At 51.1% G+C, this 25,583-nt stretch overlaps 1 protein-coding gene across 1 annotated transcript in view; it reads left to right on the forward strand.

The window, feature by feature from the left end:
* BCO1 (beta-carotene oxygenase 1) overlaps positions 1-23,036 on the forward strand; it is a 31,777-nt gene extending 8,741 nt beyond the window's left edge. The window contains exons 3-11 of the mRNA XM_061386841.1: positions 625-754; positions 2,297-2,444; positions 3,935-4,082; positions 6,504-6,727; positions 8,678-8,935; positions 15,869-15,974; positions 18,000-18,094; positions 19,401-19,512; positions 21,869-23,036. Of these exons, the coding sequence (XP_061242825.1) occupies positions 625-754; positions 2,297-2,444; positions 3,935-4,082; positions 6,504-6,727; positions 8,678-8,935; positions 15,869-15,974; positions 18,000-18,094; positions 19,401-19,512; positions 21,869-22,098 (1,451 nt within the window). The 3' untranslated portion in view covers positions 22,099-23,036. The remainder of the gene's footprint in view (positions 1-624; positions 755-2,296; positions 2,445-3,934; positions 4,083-6,503; positions 6,728-8,677; positions 8,936-15,868; positions 15,975-17,999; positions 18,095-19,400; positions 19,513-21,868) is intronic.
* Positions 23,037-25,583: the final 2,547 nt, after the last annotated feature.

Below are 25,583 nucleotides of genomic sequence, written 5' to 3' on the forward strand. Positions count from 1 at the left end.
CCCTGGTTGCAGAGTACGGCAGAAGCCAACACAATATTGTAAAACAATTATCTTCCAATTAAAATTTTTTAAAAGATTTGAAAAATAATTTTAGTGAGAGCAAAAAGTCTTCTGTACCATTAATAATTAAAAATGAAACCATGTTTATTTCAATTAAAAAAATGTTACTCCAGGGGCTAAATTGTTAATGTAAGGCCCCCAGAACTGAACTGGGTCCTTGGGAAACCCAGCCTGAGTATGGGGCCTTCTGGATCAGTCCTCTAAACCTGGACCTTACCTGGAGGGACTCCAACGTGGTGGAAGGCATGGTCAGTGGCCTGGGCCAGCAGGTCTCTGGGTGATGCTGGACAAGGCGATGGAACATTTCTGAGCCTCAGTTCCGCCATACGTAGATGGAGCTGGGACTAGGAATACTTACCTTGCCGTATTGTTGTGAGTCAACCTTGCCAAAATGTATGTGAGAGTTCACACCAGCGCTTATTGTATCCAGCACACACATTTAAGGGACGGTCTCAGTAAGCCACCCCCACCCCCACCCCCACCCCTTCACATCCCTGGAATGGCTCAAATAAGTTCAGATAAGTTTCAAATAAGCCTGTGATGATTCTGCTGCTTCTCTTTCAGGCGAAGTCTACTACAGGAGCAAATACCTGAGAAGTGATACCTACACTGCCAACATCGAAGCAAACAGGATTGTGGTGTCAGAATTCGGAACAATGGCCTATCCAGACCCCTGCAAAAACATATTTTCCAAGTAACTGTCCGTTTTGTATCTAGTCCCGCTTTCCAATATCCTTGACGGTCGAGACAACCAGCGTTTGCTCCTCTGACGGTGTGTTTAGGGTGGATGGAAAACTTCCCATGATGGCCTTTGACCATGCAGGCTACGTACTTCTGGATTACAGATAGCAGGCAAGGCAAAGAGCATCTGGCAGATTGTCAGATGTTCTCCCACATGGCTGGTGGGAGAGCACTTTGAAGTCACCTATCAAAATTACAAACACACATTCCCTTCAGTCCAGAGAGGTGCTTGCCTATTTCTGAAATGACAAATGTACAAGGTTATTCGTGGCTGAATGATCTGTTATGATGAGGAACTGAAAATAACTCAGGTGATCATTAACAGAAGAGTGTTAAATAAATCGCAGTAACACTATACAGGAAAACACCAGGCAGATATAAAAAGCACTGAGGATGCTCTCTATGTACTGAATGGAAAATTCCCCACTGCTAAGTGGGGAAAAAGGAAAAAAAAGCTAAGTGTAGAAAGAGCATATAATATGCTGTAATTTGTGCTATAAGGCAGGGGATATCTAGGTTTGTTTTTGAATGTGCAGAAAGCCTGGGAGAAGGCATGGGCGAGGTAGGGAACCAACGGGAGGAAGGACGGGGGAGATTTTCAGTTGTACACATTTAAAACCATCTGGGTTGTGATGCATATGAATGCCTTACGCGTTCTGAATTGTTGGCCAGGGAATCAGGCCAGTGGTCATCATCTCCTTTCTGATAGGCTTTAGACACAGAAGGGGTACATTAGGGTAGACTGGCCTGGAGAGGGAAGCTGGTTTCTGCTTCTCCAGAACTGACATCATCTCTCCAATCCCAGCTTCCAGCGCTGGGGGTCCCGCAAATAGCAGGCTGGGAACAGCCATTGCAGACGGGGGAGGAGCCAGGGGGCAGCGGGAGGGAAGGAATTGAAACCGCAGCTTGTGCGGCATCCTTGCTGTTACAGTGATTGCCAGTAGGGGGAGCACTCACCAGTACTCGGGGCCAAGACTTCCTGCTTTGAGTGTGCCTTCTAATCGGATGATCAGTTCTTAACTCAGTTTACTTTCCTTTTTCAAAGAAACGAATTTCTTGGACAAAGTTGAGGTAACGAGGGTGGATTGTCATTCCTGCTCAAAGCAGAGATCAACTGCTTTTCTAGTTTCGGGGGAGCCATTATGGGTATGTGTATGATTTCTATAGAGCTTCTTAAAATACTTGAGAACTGTCCACCAGCTCTTGATGGCTCTGGTGGGGGAGACCTTTGGATCTGGGGAGCTGGGGAGGGCTCAGTGGGCAGCCTTGCTGTCCCAGCTGACTCCCTTCTTAGCTGATTGGTTGTGGTGGTGCTTTGGGTTAACTCGATCTCTGGACTGTCAGATTCCTCAAACGACCAGTTGTGACCCAGCACTTTCCCTCCCTTAGTTGAAGTAGAGTGTTTTAAGTGGTAGGCGAACTAAAGCCATCTGGAGTAGAACCTTCCAGCTGAGTGGACACAGTGGTTGACCTGCTGACTTGCTTTCCTCCCCAGAGCTTTCTCCTACCTGTCCCACACTATCCCCGATTTCACAGACAACTGTCTGATCAACATCATGAGGTGTGGAGAAGACTTCTACGCGACCACAGAGACCAGTTACATCAGGAGGATCAACCCCCAGACCCTGGAAACCCTGGAGAAGGTATCAGTGAGTCTACAAGCAGCCTCAGTGCCTGACTTAAGGAATGGACCCTCTGCGGGGAGGCCAGGAGGCTGCAGGCACTCAGAGAGGAGCCCCCTCTGAGCCCCTCGTCTCGGGCATCTTAGCACTCTGCCCTGCCATCTCTGTGTCTGAATTCGTTCCTAGCACTCCCGTGACAAAGGAACACAAACTAGGTGGCTTAGGTCAACAGAAATGTGTTCCCCCACAGTTCTAAAGGTCGGAAGTCTGAAATCAGGTGCTGGCAGGCCCTGTTCTCTCTGAAGCTTCTAGGGAAGGAAACTTCTTTGCCTCTTCCTGCTTCTGGTGGTCGCCCCTTGGTTTACAGATGCCTCGTTCCAATCTCTTGTAAAGATACAAATCACCCACCCTATTCCAGAATGACCTCATTTTAACCCTATTTCCAAAATATAGACACGAGTGGTTAGGACCTATTTCAACTTGCCTTTTTGGAAGGTCCAGTTCGACCCCTGACAGTGTCGACAGTCCTCGGCACTGAGTGGCCCCTCAGTGGAAATTTGAATGAATGACAGACAGTGCTGGGCTGTCCAGGACCCCCAGCATCCCTGGAGAGGAAGGCATTAGGCAGAGAGCATGGGTGCAAAAATCAGCGCCCACGTGGATACCTTTCCTGGGCAGAAGCGAGTCTACGTTTTCACAAAGATCAGTAGATCCACTTTCAGTTTTCTCCAGCTGGCTGTTCAAAGCCTTGATGTCTTTGCAATACATCTTAACGATCTGTTCAAGGGAGTGCTTTTCTTAGCCATGAAATCATGTCCAGCTCCTCTGAAGCTAGGCAGCATAGGTCCAACTGAGGAGCACTTTCCACAAAGCTGCAGAGAGGAATCACTAGGTGAGAAGGAGGTAGCGCCCGACTTTTGGCTGAAGGTTGTGCCGTTCTCAGGGAGGAAGGGCGGACAGCTGGTTCCCTGGCCACCCCATTGCTCTATGATTGTGGCCTGTTTGGAGTCGGGATCGTTACTGAGGTCGTTAGTCAGTGTTTCCCTTTGACCAAATGCTTTTTGTAACCTCTCCGTTCCCAGAATAACCCTAGGAGAGAGGCCTGGGGATTTATGCCTCTGTGGGATACAAAAGGGGAGGATTTAAATGACTTCACCAGGGCCGGGATTAGCACCCAGGCTGCCTCTCTGCCCACGATGTTACTTGGAGCTCTCTGCGGTGAGGCATCGGGTTTCCACACCGAGGCCACCCGGTGGGGCCAGAGAGGGACAACCGTCAGAGAACACACGTAGCTCACCAAGCCCCCTGCAGCCTGTGTGCTGTGGGAGCCCCCACGAGGTTACATCAGGTCGCAAGAGGAAGCGTCTCCTTTAAAGGCAATGTCTGCCTTATTTTCAGGTTGGGAGACATGGAAAAATAGCCATCACCTCTCTGAGCCTGGAGTCAGGCAGCTCTTGGCGGGACTTTGCCCTCTCCCCTTTTTAAAAGCAGCTGACTGTCGTGTTCTGCAGGTTGATTTTCGTAAATATGTGGCTGTAAATCTGGCAACTTCACATCCTCACTACGACGCTGCTGGAAATGTTCTCAATGTTGGCACGTCCATCGTGGACAAGGGGAAGACAAAATATGTGATCTTTAAGATCCCTGCCCCAGTCCCAGGTGGGTCATCCTGGGGCTGGGATGAGGCGTGAACACCAAGGTGGCTCTTTGGGAAGAGTTCTGGTTCTGGTTGATGGCACAACACTCAACCTGATACTTGCCCACATCCATGACTCAGAGGACCATGGACTCGCTTTTCTCCTTTAGGAGAAAAGGGATGATGCTACGTTTCCTTTTGGAAGAAGTGAATCCCTTTGCTCTTTCAACCTCCTTTTCTTTCGATTCCTGTTCATTATTTCATTAATTTATCTGTTAATCATGTATTTATCAATCTATCCACTGATGTTGTCATCCATCCATCATCCATCCTTCCTTTCATTCATTCATTTTTTAGTTTTCTGACAAACCTCCATCTGTCAGGGCTGTGCTGCTTTTTCTCATCCAAGCCCCAAAAGCCAGGCTCCCCGGGTTGTTCAGGGAGCTCAGGCCTGCTGGCATCCACTGCAGATTCCGCCCTGTTCCCTGAGCCTTCTAGACATTCTTCACTCAGGCCCGGGAGCCTGGCATGGCGCCCAGGCTGATTGTGATTGCGCGTTCCTGCGGGGGAGAAGGGTGGGACTCCTAGCCCTTATTTGGGCAGGACCCTCTCGCAACCACACCCAGGAGACCAGGCCTCCGAGGGTGGCTGTGCGGGCTCCGGGGATGGTGCAGGACTGCGAGGGTGCTCAGCTAGACCTTCTGGTTTAGGAAGACAGGTTTCCATAGGAGATTGCCCCTGGCCCCTCCCTTACCATTCTGTAGAGCACCCCCGTCCAGCAAATTCCAGGCTCCACTGGCAGACGGGAATCCCTGGGTCCCATGGTGCAGTGAGTGCTCTTGTTAAATGGAACCCCCGTTAATTAAGCTAATAAAGGGATGCAGGGTCCGGCTCAGGATCCTAGAATGTCCCACCTGAGGGTAGGCTAGCCATTTGAGTTTGCCACCTCATGTTCCTGAGGACCGGGAGCCCCAGGGGATCGGGTGATGTCCCCACGGCTCACAGCAGGTACCCTCCGCACCTGCTCCAGGCTGGCGCTTCACCAGGATTCACACCTGCCTCCCGCCTCCCAGGCCAGGGTGCCTTTCCTTCCCGTTTGCTTTGTGTTCCATTTGTTTAGTGAAGAAAAGACCTACCTACCCCACAACCCGACAGCCTGCCTCCCACCAGCCAGCTGTTTACAGGGTGCACAGGTGGCCACAGGAATGGCAGGGACGCTTGCATGTAACTCATTATAACCCAGCCGCAGGCCTGGGTGGGGAGGCCTTTTGGCCAGCAGCTGACTCATCCTTGCAGAGGAATAAGGAAACCAAGCAGTCCCAAGCACCTCTGTGCTGGGTGCCGGGTGAGGCGCCTGGCCTCCTGCAGTATTTCCTTCAGTTCCTCCCTTCCCTCCAAGGGTTGTCCCTCCAAAGAACAGAGGAGGTGGCCAGGCTGAGGGGACTGTGTCCTTTGGCTTAACCCTGTGCCTCTGGCCGCCCCGCCAAGCCTCGGTTTCCCATCTGTAAAATGGGAATCATACAGCCGACCCTGACTGCCACAGTCTGTCACATCAACACAGGCACTTGGGCTCACTCCTAGGTCCTTCAGAACAGGAAATGCCAAGAGAAATTCACAGAAACCCTGTGAAATGCATGTCAGATGATGGACCTCAGCAGCGTGTCAAAGCTTCATTTTGGGAAGCTAGCCCACGGCCCGGGCGTGGCTGTGCTCAGTCGCTCAGTCGTGTCCGACTGTTTGCGACCCCATGGACTGTAGCCCACCAGGCTCCTCTGTCCATGGGGATTCTCCAGGCAGGAACACTGGAGTGGGTTGCCATGCCTCACTCCAGGGCATGGCCTGGGAGACTGACGGAAATACAGAGCCGTGGGCCCTGCCCCACAGGCTGAGTCAGCCTCCACACTTTGTCATGACCCCCAGACGATCTGCATGCACGTTCAATGCTTCAGGAGCATTGCTCCAGAGCCGGGGTTGCAAATGTTTTCTGTAAAGGGCCCCAGAGTAACTATTTGAGACATTGCCGGCTGTGTGGTCTGCGCCACGTCTGCTGGACTCTGAATCCTGAAGGCAAAGCAGCTGTGGACTCTGCAGGAGGCGGCAGCGTGGCCCTCGCTCCAGATAAACCTTTATTTTGGAAGCAGGCGGAGGCCAGCTTAGCCCCAGGCCAGAGTTACTGACACCTGGCCCTAAGGCCCAGAGACCCAGGGGCCTTGAGCCTGGGGAGGCAGCGGTTTCAGATGCTAAACCAGGCCCCTGGGTCGGGTGGGGGGAGGTCCAGTCCCTGCCTCAGCCAGGCAGCAGCCCTTCACCCGGTTTGCTGTCGACTCCCAAAGATTCTTCTCAGCGGGGCGGGCTGAAAGGCTGGGCTGTAGGATGCGGTGGCCCTGTGGTGTCCTTGGGAGGCAGTCAGGTCCCAGCTGCTCCTGAGGCTGGCTTCTCTCCAGGGGGCAGGAAGGAGGGCCGGAGCCCCCTGAAGGACACGGAGGTCTTCTGCTCCATCGCCGCCCACTCCCTCCTCTCCCCGAGCTATTACCACAGCTTCGGAGTCAGCGAGAACTACATCATTTTCCTCGAGCAGCCTTTCAAGTTGGACATCCTCAAGATGGCCACGGCTTACATTCGGGGTGTGAGCTGGGCTTCCTGCCTGGCCTTCCACAGGGAGGACAAGGTAAGGCCTAGCCAGGCAACCCCCCACCCCGCAGCCCCAGGACAGCCAGAGCCAGCCGGAGGTCAGCAGGCAGGGGCGGGCGGCTCAGCGGGGGAGGAAGCGAGCTCCCAGGCAGTGTCCCCAGAGGCACCAGCTAGCCTTCCAGAGACTTCTGAGGCTGGGTGGGCCTTCACAGGGGTCCCGAGTTAGGGCAAGGGGCTCAGCATCATCTGTTCAAACAGCACACGAGTGTAGAAAGCAGCTGCCAAGCCCCCTACTTCTCCCCATCCAGCCCTGCCAGAGGGCCCCCTCCGTCGTCCATTCAGCACCGCTCTGCTCCCCTTCCTGTGCACCACGAGCATCCTTGGGCATCCGTACAGAGGTGTCTTTGTGGCCACCCCCTCTTTAATGCCTGCATTCTCAGGGAGGAGAGGAAGCAAAGCAGCTCCCCGAGGTCCCTCCCCTGCTCAGAACCTTCTGCTGGTTCCCCGTCTTCCCCGGAATCGGACCCACAGGCCTCTCTCACTGGCCTGGGAAGGCCCTCATCATGCCCTCAGCCCAGCCTCTGGCTCCCTCCTACACCTCAGACCTGCCGCACACACGTTCCTGCCTCAGGGCCTCTGCACTTTCTGCCCCCTCCACTGGAACGTTCTTCCCCAGCTGGCTCCCTCCCCTTGTGAATCCAGGTCTGGCTCTAAGGCCCTCACCTCCATCACCAAGGTCCCCCTAGCTGTCACAGACCCCTCCCCACTACCAGGCTTTCTCCACCTCCCACCTCATTTTCCCAGTCGTGCTCAGCCATCATCCTTCACATGTTGTACATTTGGTCACTGACCCTTGGCCTCACCCCCACTGGACTATAAACTGCATGAAAGTGTGGGGGGTTTATCTCTCTAGTTCCCCTGAAAATATGTCAGTGTTTGTGGCACGAATGAGCTGGGCAAGGGGGCCATCAGGGGGCCGGCGGAAGTGGGTTTGCCCTGGGGGACCACCTGGAGCATCAGGGCCCCATTGGCCTCCAGGCTGCAGGGATCCCCCAGGGATCTCTGGCCCCAGAGAGTCCCACAGTGAGAGCCCCCGAGCCCTGGCAGGGCTTTGAATGCATTTGTAGAGTTTTCTGAGCAGTCCCTGCAGCTGACCCCTGGATTGGGTTTATGGGAAAGAAGTGCCTGTCACTTCACCCTGTGTTCATCTCCCACTGTCCCTTCTCCTCTGCAACACTCAGCCCTCATCACCCCCACTTAACTTCAGAGCTTGATTTTGGGGAAAGAGAGAAAGAGACGATGAGCCAGAGAAGGTGGCTGGAGCCTCCTCTCCCTCCTTTCAGAGGAGGATGGTTAGGCCAGAGCTGCCAAAAGAAAGAAAACACCCCTTCACCCTCGGATTAAGCAACTAGGGCTGTAGATACGGCTAATTGCCACCCAGAGCGATACCGCCTATGACACCCAGAGGTGTGTACGGAGGCCTACTGGGCTGATATCAGCTTGACTAGACTGGTCACTCAGCACTGCAGCCCTCCAGGGCAGCCTGGTTGCTGGGACAATCTGCAATGGGCCGGGGCTTTGGTGGGGGGTCCAGGACGGGGTTTCAGGGGCTCTGGCCATGGGTGGGACTTGAGGAAGCTGAGAGGGCTGGTCCTCCCCAACTTGGCCGTTGCCGGGGAGCTGGCCACTTGCCGCCCACCTGAATCTCAGTTGAATGAAGGTCGGGGAGACGCTGCACTTTCAGGGCCCTCCCTGAAAGGTCTGGTCCTCCACGTGAGGCCGAGACCCCATGCGGCAAAGCTTCCCTCCTCCCCATGGCTTCTGGTGAGGTTTGCCCCCTGGAGTGGGACAGAGAGGCTCAGAAAGGGGAGGGGTTGCTTCAGGGTCCCGAGCAGGTGAACCATTGGCTGGGGCTTGTCCCCCACCCAGTGCTGCAGCGTGGGGCTGGCAGAGGGAGCGCTGAGCCCCGGGCTGCATCTCCTTTCAGACTCACATCCACATCATCGACCGAAGGACGCGGAAGCCCGTGCCGACCAAGTATCACACGGACCCCATGGTGGTGTTTCACCACGTCAATGCCTACGAGGAGGACGGCTGCCTCCTGTTCGACGTCATCACCTACGAGGACGGCAGCCTCTACCAGCTCTTCTACTTGGCCAACCTGAACGAGGACTTTAAGGAGAACTCCAGGCTCACCTCCATGCCCACCCTCAAGAGGTTCGTGCTTCCCCTCCACGTGGACAAGGTAACGGCTTGAGTTCTTGGGGAGGTGAGCCCACTCGGGAGGTGGCTTTGGTTCTGATTTCATTGACATTGAAATTCAAAATGAGGTGTTCTTAGAGAAAGGCAGAAAATGCTTTCATTATTTTTCCAAATATTGAACATATTCAGGGTAGAAATTTTAGAAAATACAGATTAAGTGAAAAGGAAAAAAATCACCATAAGCCGATTGCAAATATATTTGTATTGCCTCCCAAGTCTCTCTCTCTCCGTAGATAGACAGGCAAATAGACAGGAAGATATACATACATATTAGTATATAATGATATATATGCATATAACATATGCATATTGTATATATACATCAAAGCTGTTAAAAAGTATGTACAGTATGATTTTCTTTTCTGAAACTAATATATAGCATATAAATATGTATTTCTTAATTTTAGAGAAAAATTGCGCTGTGCATAATTTTTAACAGCCTTAATGAAATATAACTCACGTACCATACTATTCACCCATTTTCACTCATTTAAAGTGTACAGTTCAATGGCTTTTAGTATATTCACAGAGTTGCACTACAATCAATTTTACAATATTTTCATTTCCCCCAAAAGAGCCTCCCCCATTCCTTCCACCCCCAGGTAACCACTGCCCTACTTTCTATCTCTGTGGATTTGCCTATTTTATTTCATATAAATGGAATCATACCGTAAGCAGTCTTTGTGGCTGGCTCCTTTCACTTAGCATGTTTTCAAAGTTCGTCAGCACCGTGGCACGTATCAGTGCCTCTTTTTTTATGACTGAATATGTACACACTGTTTTTTGTACTGCTTTTCCGTCCTCCTCATATATCTAAACATCTTTCCAAGACATTAAACATTCTTCTGTGACATCATTTTAAATATTTGCCTGACAATCTGCGGTGGGAATTCATCTCCAGTTGCTTACCCATTTCCCTGATGTTGAACAGTCCTGTTCTTGCATTCAAAATGACCACCAGGCCAGACATTACCGTCAATTAGGGTGCTGCTGCCTAGGCTCTGGGCTTGGTTTTAAAGGCTACAGAGGCTTCTGGCTCCAGAACTTCCTTACTTCATGACTTAATTCGTTTAAATGAAACCCAGTTGAGTTCAATTCAATTTTGATGGCTCATCTGTACTGAACACACTCTATGTACCAGGTACGTTGCTAAGCATTTTATTTTCTTTACCTCACTTAGTGATCAAAACCTATGCAAGAGATCCACACATTAGCCTCATTTTACAGATGAAGAAACTGAGGCTCAGAGAGGTTAAGGAATGTGCCCAAGGTCACACAGCCTGGTAGCAAAGCCAAGACTGGCTCTGAGCCCTTCCTTGGAGCTGGTAAAGGGTATAACTCTGCAGATCGCCCCAGGGGGTCACCTTGACCCCTCACAGGGCCCCCCTGCAGGCCTAGGGAACAGGAGACACTCCTACATGCCCAGGGAGGCTTCCGCCACCCCCAGACCCCTCCCAGCCAGAGGCCCTGGGGCCTGCATTTGAGCCCAGCTACGTCAGACCACAGAGCTGGGTCCTTTCTCCTGTCCAGCATTTCCCCCATCTGCAGTCACTTGTGTATCTCTGTCATGATGTTCACTGTATTTCCTACCACTTCTGTTAAATTTACAAAATCACATTTTCATTTAAATCAACTCACTCTTTCCCTAGCTCATTTGGAAGGGAACCTATGACAACCCAGGGCAAAGCCAGCGTTGAGCGCTGCCAAAGGAGAAAGTGATGACCGCCGAGTGCTGTGATGAAGCATAGGTCCCGAGCACTGGCCTGATGCTGTTGCTCTTGCCAAGACCCAATCTCTCCCTTAAAGAGAACACTGGGGAAGTATTCAGTGTTAAGGGTGTAGTGGCACCTAACTGAGACGCTCTCCTTGACCCGGTTGGGAAGACTGGAAGAGAAGAAAGGATTAACTTTCTCCTGGTATGATTCAGGGCTAACGAGTGAACAGCAGGGCCCACAGAATCTCCACCTGAGCCCCTGGCCTCCGCGCCCCCCCCACTCTGGGAAGTTCCACAGTGCAGCGCTTGGAGCATTTCCTGGCTCCAGGGTGCAGTGGGGGCGGGGTGGGGGGCTGTCACCCAGAGGGCGAGTCCCGAGGCCGACCCTTCCCCCTGCCTCACAGACCTCAGCACAGAGAGGAAGCACTCTCCCCCGACGCCCGCAGCGCGGGATTCTGTCACCTCTTAACAAGCTCGAGAAACAATCTGCTTCCTTGGAACCAAGCTAAGAAGTTTAGCCTGTACAGTTTAAACAGGCGCTGCGTGAACCATCTGCAAAGAAAAGTGAGCGCTGGGAAGGGTAGCTCTGGCCACGCTTTTTAATTGCTATTTATTGTCCCTTAAAAAAATGTCTTCTTGCTTCACTGCATGTGAACAGGGGAAGGTTGAGCAGGCAGACATGGCCTGTGTGTTCAGATCCAGCAGCTCCGATTCCATCCCATCCACAGTCTACATTACGGAGAGGCCTTGGGGGCGGGCGATGCCACCGTTTCTCAAATGCCCTTCATTCTGGGGCCTTTGCACATCGCTGTCCCTCTGTTGTCCTCTTTCCATGAGTCCTCCATTCTCGTCCCGGCCGCAGGTCGGACTGGCCTGGGGGCTCCGGGACCACCAGTCCACTGAAGGCAGAACCTCTAGGGGAGGGGTTGGGATGGGCTTGGCTCCCAGGCACCCCCCACCCCCACCCCAGGATCCTAGTTCCTGCTGATCCTTCAGGTCCGGCGTCCTGACTCCCTCAGTGGGTTTGTACATTCCAGTGGCACCTACAGCTCTTTGCTCACATTGATGTCAGGAGTAATGAGCTTGTTGGGTCACCTCGTCCTGTGAAAGGTCCCAGGGGGCCCGGACTCTTGGTCTTGCCAGCCATTTATCCCCTGCACCCATCACAGGGTCTGGTTCTCCGCAGGTTCTCTTGAAGCCCTTAGATATTTTAAATGAATGAATGAGAAAGGTGATGCAAGGTCTCTCAAAGGACACAAGGCCTTCCTTTAGCAGTTGGAACACTTCCAAAGTGGAAAGCGCCTTCCACGTAGAATGGGCTAAAGTGAGTGAGGTGTGTTCAGAAGTCTGAGGTCTCCCAGCTGTCCCAGATTCCCTGGCGTTTGGGCCAGCTGGGGTCAGAGGAAGGAGGGGCCCGTTGGTACCCTTGGCCTGTTTGTTAGGGTGGCGTGGGGGTTGTCTAAGGCGGAGCTAGGCCTCCAGGGGCCTGGGTGGTGTGGCCCACCTGTGCCAGCTGCCCTGCCCTCACCCTGCAGGGCTCCGTGCGCTGCCATGGGGGTGGCATCTTTGACCTCGAAGGGGTGGCTCCAACTCCTGGCTCCGTGAATTTGATTTGTCTTGTGTTCAAATAGCAAGAGAAGCCCCGTTTCTCGAGGGCCCCCTCTGCGCTGGGCCCTGTGTTAGACGCCTTTTCTTCTCTTAGACCCAGGCCAGAGGGGCCCCTGCTCTGGCTTTTCTCCAGTGGCCCTTCTCCACAGGGTGAGGAACCCACAGGGCCACAGGGTGCCCACCCAGAAGGGCACCCTTCCGACCCCAGCCATACCTGGGATCCCTGAGTTCCTTGCCCAGATGTCCCACACCTGCCTCCAGCGCCTGCCTCTGTCCTCCTGAGGGCAGACAGTGCTCTGGTGTGTCGGCCTCAGGCCCACGAGGAAGGCAGGGAGAAAAGGGGGCGGGGAGCCTGGGCCCAGAGGCCGGCCTTCATTCTCCCCTGCAGCCCATTCCAGAAGGCCAAGGAGTCCTGGAATTCTAAATTCACACGCGTCCTTCCAGACCCAGCACTGTGCACTAGAAACCTGCGCGATGAAGCAGTGTTCTCTGTCCAACGCAGCGGCCGCTGGACGGGATGCCTGGGCTATTGAAATGCAGCCAGTGAAGCCGAGGAATGGAATTTTAAATTTTACTGAATTTAAATTTAAATAGCCACCTGTGGCTGGGGGTGGCTGCCTCACCCCGGGCAGCACAGTTCCACAACATGTTGAAGCTCTGTGTATAAAGTAAGGGAAGATAAAATGGTATTTGACTTAACCATTCAATATATGTGGACAAAGGGTTGGTGGGCCTCTGCACTCATCCTGGGTCCTGCAAATGTTGTGTGAGTGCTGAGTTACTTCGGTCGTGTCCGACTCTGTGCAACCCCATGGACTGTGGCCCACCAGGCTCCTCTGTCCATGGGGGTTCTCCAGGCAAGAATACTGGAGTGGGTTGCCATGCCCCCCTCAAACGTGTGGGGGCGTGTAATGGTCTGCATGCTCCTCACTGAATCTGCATGTGAGTGCTTGAAGTTATTTGTCATCCCCATGACAACAGATGAGAAAGAAAGTAACGTGCCAAACGTCGCAGAATCACCGTAGGATTTGAGCTGGGATTTGGGTGCTTGTCTGTCTCATTCCAAGTTACTAACTACAGTGGGTTTGGCCCTGAACCAAGTGTTTTCATAACCATTATTTAATTTAATCCTAACCACGGTGCTCAGACGCTGGTCGAAGGAACCTTCGCTTGCACTCGCCATCTGTCCAGAAGTTACAGATTGCCCCCAGTTTTACAAACAAGGAAGCAGGCTCCAGTTCACCTAGTCTCAGGGAGGCCTGCCGGAACTCACGAAGAAACCTATAGAGTCAGATTTCACACCCAGGACTGCCAAACTTCAAAGCCAGTGTTTTGGGGGGATGACTGAGATTAACTTCTTCTCCTGGGAGGTCCCTCGCATCGAAGAATTTCAAAGCCAGTCTGCAAGATTTTATTGAATTCTGGCTGGAGAGCGATTTCTTCCCAAAGTCATGCACACTGGCCACAGAAAGCAGCCGAGTCATGCTCGTTACTGCTGTGTGTGGAAAAATTCATGGTCCATGCCTCAACCAGTCTGACCAGTTTCATGCTGGAGCTAGAAAACATGTCCGCAGACCGCCTCCCTGAGAATCAAGCCCAGGACATGCACTAGAGGCCCGTGGCTGCTGCCTCGTGACTACAAGGCAACAGGCAGGGCCTCTCACCATCTGTGAGGCTGCGCGCACAGGCGGAGGCAAACAAGAGCTGCTCCCAACAAGACGCCCAGTGTGCCGGGCGCTGGACGACTGATTCTTACAACCACCTGCAAAGCACGTGTTCTGCCTCTTGAGCGTTCACACATTCCTTTAGCAGTTGCTTCTTAGGAGCTGCCTGTGTGCCATGCACAGGGTGAAATGTGGTCACTGTCTTCACAGGGAAGACAGCATCAAAGAAGGAGCCAGGTCCATAAAGGAGATAATTACAGTGTGGAACAGACACCTTGGAGACACTGCAGACTGAGCTGTCAGGGAAAGGGACGCTGGAGCTGAGACCTGTGGGAGGGGAATGGGCCAGCCTCAGGGTCTTTGCACCTGCTTTCCCTGCTGCCTGCAGTGCTTCTGTTTCTGAGCAGAAGAACCCCAGTGTGGAGGTCTGGGCTCAGCTTCCGCTCCCCTAGTGCGACCTTGGGCAAGCCACTTTCCTACCCTGGGCCTCAGTTTCCTCCTCTGTCAACTGGGATTGCACTAAACACATCTCAAAATTCAGCTTCTAAGATGCAGTAAATGTCCTGCCTTCCTAGCAAAAAGCTGCTGTTGTTCAAATTTGCTGTTGGGTAGTTGCTAAGTCATGTCCGACTCTTTTGTGACCCCATGGACTTTAGCTCACCAGGCCCTTCTGTCCATGGGATTTTTCCAGGCAAGAATACTGGAGTGGGTTGCCATTTATCGATTTAATTATAAAAACTTGTTTGGAGACATTTGGAAAGTCGAGAAAGGTTTAAATGAGAAGTCAGGCATGGCAGTAATTCTCCTTCTGGAATTTCACAGATGCCGGTGGTCTTGCTCCTCATCCCCTCCCAAGTGCCCAACCTGAACTCACCCGGCAGGGGTAATGGCAATAACAATAATAATAATAATACAATTATGTGATCAACAGCAGTTAACATTTGTTTAGCACTTACTGTTAACCTGGCCTTCTTGTAAGCCAACAGCATGCGTTATTTTATTTAATTTGCATGATAACTCAGAGATGCATATACTATTTATACAATGTTTGTGCTATACCTCATTATACAGGTGGGGAAACTGAACTTCAGAGATGTCAAGTAACTTGTTCAAGTACCATGGCAAGTGTGTGGGGACACAGGGAGTAACTGCTGCTCGATAGATATTTAATTAGTTGTGTTACGTCTCTCTCCCGGGTTAAAGTACTGAACCAAGTCTTGACTGCCCCTTAAGACCAAGAGACGTCCTTCATAGATATTTTTTCCTCCCAAGTTATTTTTATCTCATGTTTGTTTTTCTTTCCTGCTGGTTTGTTTTTCTCCTATTTTTTCATAGGAGAAAATACTGAAAATCTAGAAAAACATAGACAAAGAAATTAAAGTCTGCATCACCCGCTGCATGCTCTATTGTTACTATTTGGCACATTTCTCCCAGGCTCTTTCCACTGTGATTTCTTTTCTTTTTTAACACGGCTGAGCTCAGACCGTGTCTGCGGTTCTCTCTTCTGCTCTTTCACTCGGTGTTCTCTGTGTTATTATGAACTCTTTATAAACACCTTTTTAATAACTGATGCAGCCTTTGACAAGTGACTCATACAGTATTTAAAAAGCGAGAACTTGTAAGTACTTCCATTTCACTTATAAGTACATCCATTTCACCTGTGAGGGATCAGGCAGCCCAGAGCAGGAGAAAAGTTCCAGGGTTTCGGACCCCCCTTCCACAACCCGCCAGCTTTGCCTTCTTCGGGGAGTCACCTCCAGTCCCCGATTCTCATTTTTAACTGAGAACTCCAATCATGTAATAGCTGCTTCTGGTGGCTAGCATGAGGCCAAAACAAGACACTGAAGCATTCTTTTAAAAATGTGCACATAAAGCCAGTGTTTGCTCTGGACAACGTTTTGATTTATTTGGAAAAACTGATCTCTTTCAGAATGCAGAAGTGGGCTCCAATTTAATCAAACTGTCGTCTACAACAGCGCGAGCCCTGAAGGAAAACGATGACCAGGTCTCCTGTCAGCCGGAGCTGCTCTGTGAAGGTAAAACGCATCTTCTCTCTGTGTTCAGAGGAAGGGGTGGATGTCCTCTTCACGTAACGCCTCCTTCCAGTGCAGAGGAGCTGTGTGTGGACCAGGGAGGCAAGGGAAGGCTGTGGGACTCGAGGCATTGTACTGGAGACGCTTCTCTCTCGTGTACCTTCATACCCCTCCCAGCACTGGGGTGGTCTCTAGACCCAGGAACTTTCACGGCTGGCCTTTTGAATGCTGCCATGTAATTTTTTTGCTTTCTTTTAAAACATTTATTTATTTGTTGCATTTAAATTTTTATACACTTTTTAAAGGTTACTTTCCACTTAGTTATTCCAAAATATTGGCTGTGTTCCCCATGTTGTACAATCGTCCTTGAGCCTGTCTTACATCCAATAGTCTGTACTTCCCTGTCCCCACCCCTATATCATCCCCTCCTTCCCCCTCACTGGTAACCACTAACTTGTTCTCTGTCTCAAATGCTGCCATGCATTTGCAAAAAATGCTCAACATCGCTTATTATTAGAGAAATGGAAATCAAAACTGCAGGGAGGTATCAGCTCACACCAGTCAGAATGGCCATCATCAGCCAAAAAACAAACAAAAAAAAATCTATAAAAAAAATGTTGGAGAGGGTATGGAGAAAAGGGAACCCCCTCTTGCACAGTTGGTGGGAATGTAAACTGATATAGCCACTATGGAAAACAGTATGGAGATTTCTTTGAAAACTAGGAATAAAACTACCACGTGACACAGCAATCCCACTGCAGGGCCTACACCCTGAGGAAACCACAGTTCCGATGCTGCCATGTGCTGGACAGCACAGCATACGTGGGTCTCCACCTGGGCACACTGAGCACCCTGCAGAACAGGCGCCATCTCCTCTGCTGGCCAGAGGAGAAAACTGGGCCTCAGAAAGGCTGTGCGCCACGCAGAACGTAAAGCCCCTCGGAGAGAAGCCACAGCCCCCGGAGCAAGGCTTCCCTGCCCAGCACTGCGGCTGCGGGGCGGAGGGGGCAGCGCTGGGCATTGCAGCTGTTGAGCAGCGTCCGGGGCCTGCAACCCGACTGGGAACCACTGTCCTAGAGCAGAAGCCTGTGGAGCAGGGCCTGTGCCCCGTGCTCAGTGCTGTCACCAGCACGAGACAGGAACCAGGCTCAGAGCAGGGTGTGCTCAGTGCGTAGGTGAGGAGCGAACTGGCCTGCCCAGGACACGGCTGGGGAGTGGAGGGGCAGGGCTCCAGGGGCCCGGCTCCCCACATCGCTGCCCCATGCCATGGTGGGGGGGACTTGGAAATTTAATTTGACACAGCGGACATATGTAAATATGTATACATGGACATGGATGAAATTTGAAGGCTTTTTTGGATTACAAAAGTGATAGACGTAATGAAATTTTCACATGAGAAACTCAGAATGGACAATATAAACTACGAGCCACAATAAGAAAGTTATCAGCCCAGTAGCACTTCTAAACTTTTCCTTTACACTTGTAACATAGTGGTGATAATTCTCTAGGCAGCCTTTTACATCTAACGTTATCATGGGGACATTTTCCCATGTTACTAAAATTCTTTGTAAATATTACTTTTTATTATACGATTTCATTAGATTCATCTAACTATTCCCCACTGATGCTTCCTCCACGCTTCAGAAGTTTCTGTTCACGCCCACATACATTTGCACGCACATACTTTTTTTTTTTTTAAGAGCTTTTAAAAAGTTGCAGTGGCCTCTGATTTTAATCATGTAATTCTCTTTGATTTCTATCTTGGATAATTAAAGATGTTTATACACTTAAAAACCAAGGTCTATCTTACCTTGCTCCCGAAGCTTCTAATAGAGCTGGGGTAATTATCTGAAGTTCCCTCCTCCTGCCCTTTGACCACCCTTGATCCAACTCAGGGCCTGAGTGATGTTCAGGGATCCTGGCTTGGGAGCCATTTTTGTAGAAAGGATGCCTGGCCTCGATACCACGAAGGGCGGGTGGTCCCACCCTCCTGAAGGGGGCTTTGTCAGCCATGTCGTCTCTTTCCAGGCTTAGAACTGCCTCACATCAATTATGCCCACAATGGGCAGCCATACCGCTATATCTTTGCTGCTGGAGTCCAGTGGAGCCCCATCCCAACCAAGGTACTGGTCCCCGGCGGGTGGCAGCCTGGGATGGTCATGTCTGTCTGCAAATCTGAGTTCTCAGGGATGTCAGGACTGAGATGCCCTTGGGGATGGGGGTAGGTCAGAGAGTGAGGTCAGTTTGGGACAAAATATGCTGGAAGCAATGACGGAGCATCCAGGAGAGGGAACTGCTCCTAATGGGCTTCACTCAGGTAAGACGTGGTGGCCGGAGTTTATCCAGTGATTTCTTTATTGGATGCATGTTTATTGAGCACCAGCTTAGGCACACAGGAAAAGCAAGTGAACAGGAGGATCCTGGTTCCTGCCCTCAAGGAACTCATAGTCTCAAGCAGAGAAAATAGAGCTGAAACTTGGAGGATTTATTTTGCTTTTTAAAATTTTTTTATTCAAGTATAGTGGCTCAGTGGTAAAGAATTCACCTGCCAATGTAGGAGACGAGGGTTCAATCCCTGGGTCCGGAAGATCCCCTGGAGAAAGAAATGGGAACCCACTCCTGTGTTCTTACCTGGGAAATCTCATAGACAGAGCAGCCTGGCAGGCTACAGTCCATGGGGTCACAGAGTCGGACACACCTTGGCAACTAAACAGCTGTAACAACGGGGCTGATTTACAATATCATGTTAGTTTCAGGTGTTCAGCACAGAGGTTCATATTTTGGTTCCTAAACTGCTATTTGTTGAACACTTGCTGTTTCCCAGGGACCATGCTGAGTGCTGTACAGACATCACTTTTCCTTAGTAGCTTCAGTTTTTAGTAAGAAAATGGAAGATCTTTTTTTAAAAAACGCAATCAGTGCAGGAATGTACAATGAGAAAAATTAAGGTTCCCACATGCTCATCCACACGCCCCGAGTCACTTCCCATTAATCCCACACCCTAAGGGGAAAGAGGCTTATTAGAGACAGAGAGAAGGCCAGGGACTCACGCTTGGAAAGCAATGAAGAAAGCACATTATGCTTTAAAGGCTGGGCAATGAATATGTTAGATTATCTGATACGTATAAAAATTGCAATATAGTGCCCAATATCAGATAAATCCAGGGTTCTTATTTCTTAAAGAATTCAGAGTGTATATCAGCTCTGCTGTGGCGGGGGGACCTTAGCTTAAAGCCGGAGAAGGAAGGGAGCTGCTTTCCTGTTTTTGTGCTGACCAGAGGCAGGTGTCATCTGGGGCCTTGCTCGCTGGTGTGAGGTCCCCATCTGAGGCGCTCACCCCTTCTCTGGGGCCTTGACGCCTTCCTATTCGCCGGGAATGAGCATGCTCTGCAACCATTCATTTCGCGTTTCTCCCCTTTGCATGCGCAGATAATAAAATACGACATTGTCACCAAGTCCTCCTTGATGTGGAGAGAGGAGCACTGCTGGCCGGCGGAGCCCCTGTTCGTGCCCACACCAGGTGCCAAGGACGAGGATGATGGTAAGGCCCGGGAAGGGCAACCCACCTGCTGCACTGTGCTTGTGGTCACCCCTCAAACTCAGACACCGTTCACACAGCTGGTGCAGCCATGCTTTGAAGTCCAGGCGGTTCTGAGTGCAAAGCAGTAGGGCGAGGGAGTCCCCAAGCCCACCCCCACTTCTGACGTCAGCTGCAAGTTCAGGGGTCCCCAAGACCACCCTCAGCTTCACTAGGAGCACCCACAGAAGACTCTGAAAGCTGTTACACTCGTGGGGACAGTTATCTCAGCGGAAGGGTACAGACTGAAAGAGAAAAGGCGAGTGGGATGGAATCTGGGAGAATCCCATGGGTGGTCTCCGGTGGTCCTCCCTGCGGGAGTCACGGACCACTCCCACTTCCCCAACGAGCCCCACGGAGCGTGGCCAACCAGGGGTGCTCCCTCAGCCTCGGAGCCCGTGTGGGGCGTGGTCGCGCGGACCACGCTGACTTCTAGTCTTCGCCCCTCTGGAGGTCGAGCTGACGGCTGTGGCCCAAGTACTAAATTGCTTCCGTCGTGTCCCACTCTTTGCGTCCCCATGGACTGTTGCCCACCAGGCTCCTCTGTCCATCGGATTCTCCAGGCAGGAACACTGGAGTGGGTTGCCATGCCCTCCTCCTGGGGATCTTCCTGACCCAAGGATCCAACCTGCATCTCTTACGTCTCCTGCATTGGCAAGTGAGACCTTTACCATTAGTGCCTCCTGGGAAGCCCTGTGGCCCAAGGCCTCCCCTGAATCACTTTGCTAGGCCGGGTTGGATGGCACAGCCTCAGGTAAACAAAGACCTCTCGTCAGACCGACAGTCCAAGGACTCGGGCGTCATCTCCCAGGGGCAGAGGAGAGACCTCCTTTTGGGGTAGACTAACACAAAAGCCCACTTCCTTGCCACAGGGCAACACTGCCCTGGCCCAGAGTGTGGAATCCTGGTTTTAAAATTCATTGCAGTGGCTGGGTCAGAACTTGTAACTCCTCTGAGCACATAAACTTTCCAGGGAGCCCCTTAAAAAGCTTGTGGGACTCCTCTCTCATCCAGGTTTCCACCTGACCTAAAGGTCCTTTCCCTCCTTGATTTTGCCCCAGAAATGCCCTGCCCGTCCCCCTGGGGATGCCAAGGAGGGTAAATAGAAGCCTGGGTGGGGCTGCAAACACCTGGGGGGAGGGCAGGCTGCCCGCTGAGCCTGCCAGGTGCTTCCCTTGGGCGAGAAGGGAGTGGTTTTCTACCTGGGAGTGTCTTCCTATTGACCTGCACGGCACAGCGTGCCAGGCAGGGGACCCGTGTCACTGTCGCCTCTAAGGTAGGGGACGGTTGGTGCCACCTCCTGCCGAGGCTGGCCTCCCCCGGGTTGGGCGTGTACGCCCTGCATATTCTCCTGTGGACAGGAAGCAGCCTTGTCTTCATTCCACCAGAGGAAAGGCTCGGAGCTTGAGGTCACTTACCCACGGTTGCACGCCCAGTACATACACAGGAGAGGGTTTGAGTCCAGGCTGATTTGACCTCAGTTGTGCTCAGCCACTCTGAAACCCAGGAGGCCTCGGGAAGAATCAGGAATATTTGCTGGAAGTTTATTGCTCTATTTTGTTTAGCCCTCTGTCCCTTTGAGAGTGAATATTTAGACTATTCTCATTTCACAAAGGGGAAAGCTGCACACGCATGAGGTGGTTGCACTTATTCAAACGCCATTTGAATGCAGCAGGTCTGAGTTTAGGCTAAGTGCAGTGTTGAAGCTGATTCGCTGTAACTGGAATTTCTAAATAGTAGGAAAATAGCCATTCTTCTGTATGTGCAATAATTCACAAAGTGCTTTCATAACTGACCATGCAAGATCCTCTCAGCAACCCCCTGAGAGTGGGGAGATTATCCCCACTCTACAGATGAAGAGACTGAGGCTCAGAAAGGTGAGGGGATGGGCCCAGCCAAGCCTTCCGATTTCCCTGGCCTTTCCCTTCAGCTCACACAGAATATCAAATTCACTTCCCTTCTGTTTCGATTCAGTTCAGTTCAGTTCAGTTCAGTCGCTCAGTCATGTCGACTCTTTGCGACCCCATGAATCACAGCACACCAGGCCTCCCTGTCCATCACCAACTCCCGGAGTTCACCCAAACTCACGTCCATCGAGTCAGTGATGCCATCCAGCCATCTCATCCTCTGTCATCCTTCTCTTCCTGCCCCCAATCCCTCCCCAGCATCAGGGTCTTTTCCAATGAGTCAACTCTTCGCATTAGGTACAGTCAAAGAACAGGGAGACAGAGCTGAGAAACTTAGCACCCCCCTCCCCACCCCAGCTGGAAGAGGTTCGAGGGTGCACTTTTACAAAATGCCTCTCTTTGTTTCCCCAAAGGGATTATCTTATCGGCCATAGTTTCTACCGATCCCCAGAAGTCGCCTTTTCTGCTGGTTCTCGATGCCAGAACTTTTACAGAACTGGCCCGCGCGTCCGTCGATGTGGAGATGCACCTGGATATCCACGGGCTGTTCATCCCAGACGCAGGCAGGGACCCGGGGAAGCAGGCCCCTTCCCAGGAGGCGCCGGCCAGGGCTGCCGCCGGACATGCGGCCCCAAGAACCTGACAGCCTGGAGGCTTTGGTCCTGGGGACCAGCTCCGCCCAGCTCACGGCTGTCCCCGCCCCGGGGGAGGTGCAGGAGAGGTGGTCCTTCGTTCCATTTCGCACTTATTCTTTCCGCAGCTGCTTTGAGTCAACATTCTGAAAACAGAACTCATCTGTATCTTTTCTTTCATTTTATTTTGGCCATGAGGACCTTGCTTGAAAGTCAATCAAATATTTATTGATTAGCTCTAGCCCTTGTAAGAAAGCCCCCTTCCTTGAGTACAAAGACAGTGACCATGAATCAGAAACTGTATTGTCACATAATCATTGTCCCTAGAATGGGCACATATGACCCATTGGAGAAGAGACACAGAAACATTTATCATTGCTCCCTGCTCCCTCTCTGCTTTCGCAGTGGACCTGGTCATGAGTTCCAGCTTTCTCAATCAGCTGACCCAGAAGGCGTGTGCTCTGTGGTCATTCCATGCAAGGCATGGCATAATATAAATTAAAACTTTAAAGCCCTGTCAGACCTTAATTTTATTTTTTTACATGGCTTCTTCCTCTGAAGATCTTCTAAGACAGAGAAACAGAGGCAAAGACAGGCGCCTCATGGTACACCCAGGGGGCCAGAGGGCTGGTGTGGGGTGGAGGGGCTGGAGTCCAGGACTGAGTCCTGTCTTGCCTGACTGAGAACCAGGGCAGTGAGGTGCATCAGAGCCACACAGGACAGGAGTCCCCTCGGCAGTGTTCCCTGGAGATTCAGCCACACTGGTGTTTGTTTTCATCCAAGTTGTCCTGTGTTGGGTGTATTTTATTCACTACTCTACCCTCTGCACCTAGAAAACTGCCTGGAGGATCAGGCTCTCAATTAAATATTTGTTGGATGAATGAATTCCACCAATGAAGAAATCCAACTCCAATGTACCCACAAGAAATAGGTTTGTTTTTTTTTTAAAGAAATACATATTTTACTGAAGGTGTCCCAGGAAGACCAGGAAGGTGGTTCACATGGAGACCAATGATGACGCCCAGGTTCCTCTTCCAGCCATCCTTGGTCTCTCTTTCTTCCCCTGTTGCTCCCTCAAAACCTCGTGTACCATTCCAGCATTTCCATTTCAGCTCAGCTCATGGAGCCCATCAGACAAAAACCCAAACCCTGGGGATGGCAAAATAAATAAATAAACCTTGGGGATGGTAGACTGAAGACCATCTGCTCTTCTCCTCTGGGGACCTCAGCATCTCCAGTATTGATAAGATGGATCGGGAGGAAATGTCAGCCATGGTGGCCTAAGAAACGTGTGATGGAGGCCTGCATTTGGGTGGCAGGAACGGAAAAGAGTTGACAGATGGGACAGTCACTCACCTATTCATTATTTTACTTCAAATATTTGAGAAGAGGGTGGTATCTGAAAAATGCTTCCCCACCTCTATTCTACTCAATTCTCATTGCCAAACAGTACCCAGATGTGGCCATGAAAAAAGGGTGCAGTTCGGCATGGAAGAAAAGTATGTCATGGTTTATTTGCCTTGCTTAGGAAGACAGGTGAAATACCAGACCGATGAGGAAGCCTGGCCTGCCACGTCTTTTCTTCTCAGTTTCAAAAACACCAAAGGTCAATGGTAGGACGTCCAATTTATCTCGATCCTGAATTCCCCTGTGTTTCAGACACAGGCCAGGGTAATTAGCTCAAAAGGCTGTAGGAGCCAAGACACATGCGCCTTTCTTGAAGCCAAGACCGTCTGTCTTACCCTGGGAGCCTTCCTTGTTGTGCTTCATGTGGGTATAACACGTGACCAGGAAGCTCTGCAGGAAAAATCACCGGGGATTTGTTTATTGCTTTGATAAAGCCACGGTATTTCACAAGCGCTCTAAGGATGTGTCAGGTACGTGGTAAGCCTGCAAATGTTTGACCCACTAACTTTTTCCATCCAGGTTTTCTCTAATTTGATCCCACCCCAGGAATAAGCTAGGTGTGTACGTGGACATGTGCTTAGTCGCTCAGTTGTATCCAACTCTTTGCATCCCATGGACTGTAGCCCGCCAGGCTCCTCTATCCATGCGGATTCTCCATGCAAGAATACTGGAGCGGGTAGCCCATCCCTTCTCCAGGGGATCTTCCCAACCCAGGAATTGAGCCGGGGTCTCCTGCATTGCAAGCAGATTATTTAGCAGCTGAGCTACCAGGGAATATCAACTCACAAAAATTATAAGTGCATTCCAGCTGTATCCGCATTACTGGGTTGTACTCATTTCCTCTGAAAGTCACCAAGCATCAGACTGACTGTTGAGATGGCTGCGGGTCCAGATTACATGAAAACACCTTTGATCACTTCCTACACTATTTAGAGACAGTTTGGATGGTTTTTAAATGGCCGGGAGAAGTCTTTCTCATGGCAAATCAGAACATGCAGACAGAAAAGTCACCACCGACTTCCTCTTCATCCAACAACGGTGAGACCCGGGGCCTCTGCTCTTCAGGTTCCTTCCAGGAGTAGGAACCAGGTGCAGACACAGGGCCGCCAGCTGCAGCTGGAAGTGGGCTCTCGAGGTCAAGCACCAGCAGGAGGCTGGAGTTCCCTTGCACACGGTGAGCGGGGAGGGACGTGGGAGCCCTGTGTTGGGACAGGTGGGGATGAGCCAGCCTGCCTTCCTCCTGGGGACCAGGAGGGACGTGCTGAGTGGCCTTCAGGAGCACCTGGCAAGATGCTGAGGGTGTAGCTCCTGAAGAGGGTGTGGAGCCAGAGGTGGGTTGACTGAACAAAGCAGGTGCAGAGTGGATTCCTCAAGAGAGCAGTGGAAAGAGAGAGAATTAAGGGGATTGCTTTCTGTGATTATAAAATTCATATATATTCATTGTAGAACCCCTCGTGTTAACCAAGAAATGAAAAAACACCCATAACCCCATTACCAGAAGAAAACCCTGAACCAACAAAGACCTACTGTACAGCACATGGAACTCTACTCAGTGTTATGTGGCATCCTGGAGGGGAGGGGAGTTTGGGACAGCGTGGATACACGTCTATGTATGGCTGAGCTCCTTCCCTGTTCTCCTGAAACTACCACAACACTGTTAATCGGCTACACCCTAACACCAAATAAAAAGTTTAAAGGTAAAAAAAAAAAAAGAAGAAAACCCCTGAAATCCTTCTGGTGTATTTTTCCCCCATTTAAAAAAATTTCTGATGCAGTTTACATATTGGCAATAGGTTTATAACCCACCAGTTTATAACCTGCTTTCCCCGCTTATTACAAGTATTTTTCCCAAATCACTAAATTCTTCTAAGGGATGCAAATTATTCCATCTCTGGGACATGGTGTGACATGCACCAGCCAGCAGGTGGACATTTTGACACAAGATCTGTGACCTCATGTGTGTATTTCCAGTGCCCACCCCACATCTCTCTCTATATTCAGGTTCTTGTTATTGTTGTCCTTTTTTTTGGTTTTTGGCTGGATTAGGCTTCCCAGGTGGCTCAGTGGTAAAGAATCCACCTGCCAATGC

The sequence above is a fragment of the Bos javanicus genome, chromosome 18 (assembly GCF_032452875.1).
Source record: "Bos javanicus breed banteng chromosome 18, ARS-OSU_banteng_1.0, whole genome shotgun sequence".
In the NCBI taxonomy this organism is placed as follows: Eukaryota; Metazoa; Chordata; class Mammalia; order Artiodactyla; family Bovidae; genus Bos; species Bos javanicus.